Genomic DNA, 2,932 nt, shown 5'->3' with positions numbered 1-2,932 from the left:
TTAAAGCTCCAGTGAGAAATTCTGGCTTCAATATTCGCTACCAACCAATTCCAGTCCTGCTTCGTATAATTGTCCGGTTTTAGCCAAACCCCAGATATTTGAAAGGGTCCCCAAGCTTATAAACCTCTAAAGGAAGAATTGATGTAATTTGGCTTTTGTCCTATCTATTAAAGCCTTCTAGAATGAGCTGCAATTTCCTATAATTTACTTGCATCCTAGTTGCTTTCATGAAAAGCTCAAGAATCTTCTTAATCTCTTTTATTTCTGACAGGTTTCCATTACTAAAGAGTAAAATATCGCCGACAAAATGAAGATGTGAAATGAATAAATTGACAGCAACCTCCAGACCTTTTATTGTTCCTTCCATTTTGGCTTTAAGAATTAACTGGCTTAGCCCTTCCGCTACCAGAAGGAAGAGCAGTGGAGACAAAGGGCAACCTTGTCTTAATCCTCTTTGCCCTTTGAAGAATGGAGAGGCTACTCCATTTATAAGTACCACATAGCTAACACTGGTGATACATCCCATAATCCAATTGATAAAATCAATTTTAAAACCCAGGTGAGTTAGCAACATCCGGAGGTAGGTCCAACTGATTCTGTCGTAGGCTTTTGATAGGTCGATTTTCACCACTTCTCCTTTCTTTTTCATCAGTTTCACACTATGAATTGTCTCCTGAGCCACCCCTATGGCTTCATGAATTTGGCGCCCATCCAGAAAACCAAACTGTTCGATTGAGATGCATCTGGACAGAATTGGCTTTAAGTGGACAACAATCACCTTAGCTATAATTTTATAAATGTTGTTGCAGAGCGAAATGGGTCTGAAATCTTCAAACAACTCAGGGTCTTCTTTCTTGGGAATAAGGGCTATAAAGGTTGAGTTAAAAGGCACATATACCATACCTTTCCTTCTGGATTCCTCAACCACCTCTGTTAATTCTGAGCCAATCTGATCAAAGAAATGCTGGAAAAGTTTTATAGGCCACCCGTCAGGCCCAGGACTTTTATCTTTGGCCATAGATGTTATAATATTCTCCACTTCTTCAGGTGTGACTTCTCCCTGCAAGCCCTTAGCTTTATCCTCCTCCACCTATCGAGGAAAACATTGGGTTGTTTTGATAACCTCTGCTAATTTAGGCTCTCGTTGCTCCGAGAATAATATTTGAAAATGGTTCCTCCCCATGTATGAGAGAGATTCAAAGGTATTGGCCTCTCTACCTTCCTCATCCTTTAACTTCCAGATAGTATTCATTATCTTCCTCCCTTTTGCATAATTGTGAATATTTTTTGTATTTTCATCTCCAGCCATCAGCCAGATTGCCCTGCTTTTCAACCTCCATTCCTCTTCTCTGTCCAAAAGAATTTGACTTCTCTGCTTTTCTAACAACAATATCCTGTCCTTCGACTCCTGAGATTCATAGCCATTCGAATCAGGATTTTCCAATTCCCCAAGCTCCAGATTGATATTGAATAAGGCTTCATTTTGCTTCTGCTTCCTCTTTTTTGCCCAATCCAACGTGGCCTTCTTCAGCCTTTTCAAATTTTCCATGAAAAGGAAACTCTTATCTTCCGTGGCATCCCTACATGGGTGTTGCCAAGTTTCATTAAAGAGCTTTCTAAAAGATTCCTCCTGCATCCAAGCTGCATTGAATTTGAAGGGTGCTGCCGGCTTAAAGGGAGGCTTGGACAGCTCGAGTAGAACTGGGAAGTGATCCAAATTTCCCCCCTCTCCTACCCACTGTCTGAACACCGGGATTCTGGAAGCTAGATCTTCACTTAGAAGAAACCTGTCTAATCTTTTTGCGACTCTAGCTTCACCTGTTCTACGATTTCTCCATGTAGGTTTCAGTTTTAGTAGGTTTGCATCGATCAGATTATGCGTAGCAAGAGCATTTAAAAAGAAATCTGAAAGAGGGTCTTCTCTGGCTGAGGGACCCCAAGCCTCGGCATTCCCAATGGAAAAATTTAGATCTCCTCCTACCACCAAATTTTGATTTCTCATCACTGCTTTAGCCAGAAGGTTGTTCCAAAACGAGACTCTCTCCTGGCATGGCCCGTATATATTTAAGATTATCAGAGGGAAGTCAAATTCAGGGGTCATAGCTTCCATCCCCAAAACATGATCCATCCCCCACGTATTTATGAGTTTCATTCTTCCTTCCCTGAAGCCTATAGCCAAGCCTCCTAAGTGACCACTGGAATCCAATGCTTGAAACTGCCACCCTAGGAAAATGGAACTCAAAGATGACACCACTTCTAAACTCATGCCTAATGTCTCCTGCAGCATGAGTACTTCTGGGTTATAACGTTGTACCAACTCCTTCAAAGCCAGTTTTTTGGGTTTACTGGCTAAACCCCTACAGTTCCATGAAAGGCAGATCATTTTGACACATCCCCACAGGGTTTCGCCGCTCTAAGCACCCCAGGAATCGACAGTTGTTTACCATCCTCCACGTCAAATTTTTCTTTCACCTGAGCCTTAGACAGGAAAGACTTTCGTCCCCTCGACTTCTTCCTAGAGGTCTGAGGTACATCCATGCCTAAGCCTCCGATTGGATCTTCAGAAGCCGGTCTTTTGTCAAGGGAACGCAGGTTATAATGACATACAGGTTTGGAAGAAGAGATTTTTATATCATCGATATCACTTGGAGCCTCTTCATAGTTTAGATTGATCTTGGGGATAGATGCATTGATGTTTTCAACCTGCGAGTGTTCTACTGATGAATGACTATGGGAATTTGAATTTAAGCATGCATCTTTTACTTCAAATGGAGGAGGCATAGAAGGAAAACAAAAGTCCAGATGCGTACCCATCGAGCCTTTAGGGATGTCTTCAAGTACTTCTCTTGTGACTTTCGGAGCACCATTCCTTGATCCAATAGGAGATCCTTCTCCAAATTCCAGGTGCATGGTCTGTTGTGCCTGCATCAGA

General features: G+C 42.0%; 1 protein-coding gene across 1 annotated transcript; it reads right to left on the bottom strand.

The window, feature by feature from the left end:
• Positions 1-1,090: 1,090 nt before the first annotated feature.
• Positions 1,091-2,383, bottom strand: LOC149247570 (uncharacterized). Its single transcript, XM_089444615.1, has one exon. The coding sequence runs from the start codon at positions 2,381-2,383 to the stop codon at positions 1,091-1,093; it is 1,293 nt and encodes a 430-aa protein (XP_089300741.1).
• Positions 2,384-2,932: the final 549 nt, after the last annotated feature.

The sequence above is a fragment of the Pinus tabuliformis genome, chromosome 7 (genome assembly GCF_031772625.1).
Source record: "Pinus tabuliformis cultivar Carrire ecotype Pingquan chromosome 7, CPIR1, whole genome shotgun sequence".
Classification (NCBI taxonomy): Eukaryota; Viridiplantae; Streptophyta; class Pinopsida; order Pinales; family Pinaceae; genus Pinus; species Pinus tabuliformis.
The sequence above is the reverse complement of the archived record's forward strand: the minus strand, read 5'-3'. Positions and strand labels throughout refer to the sequence as shown.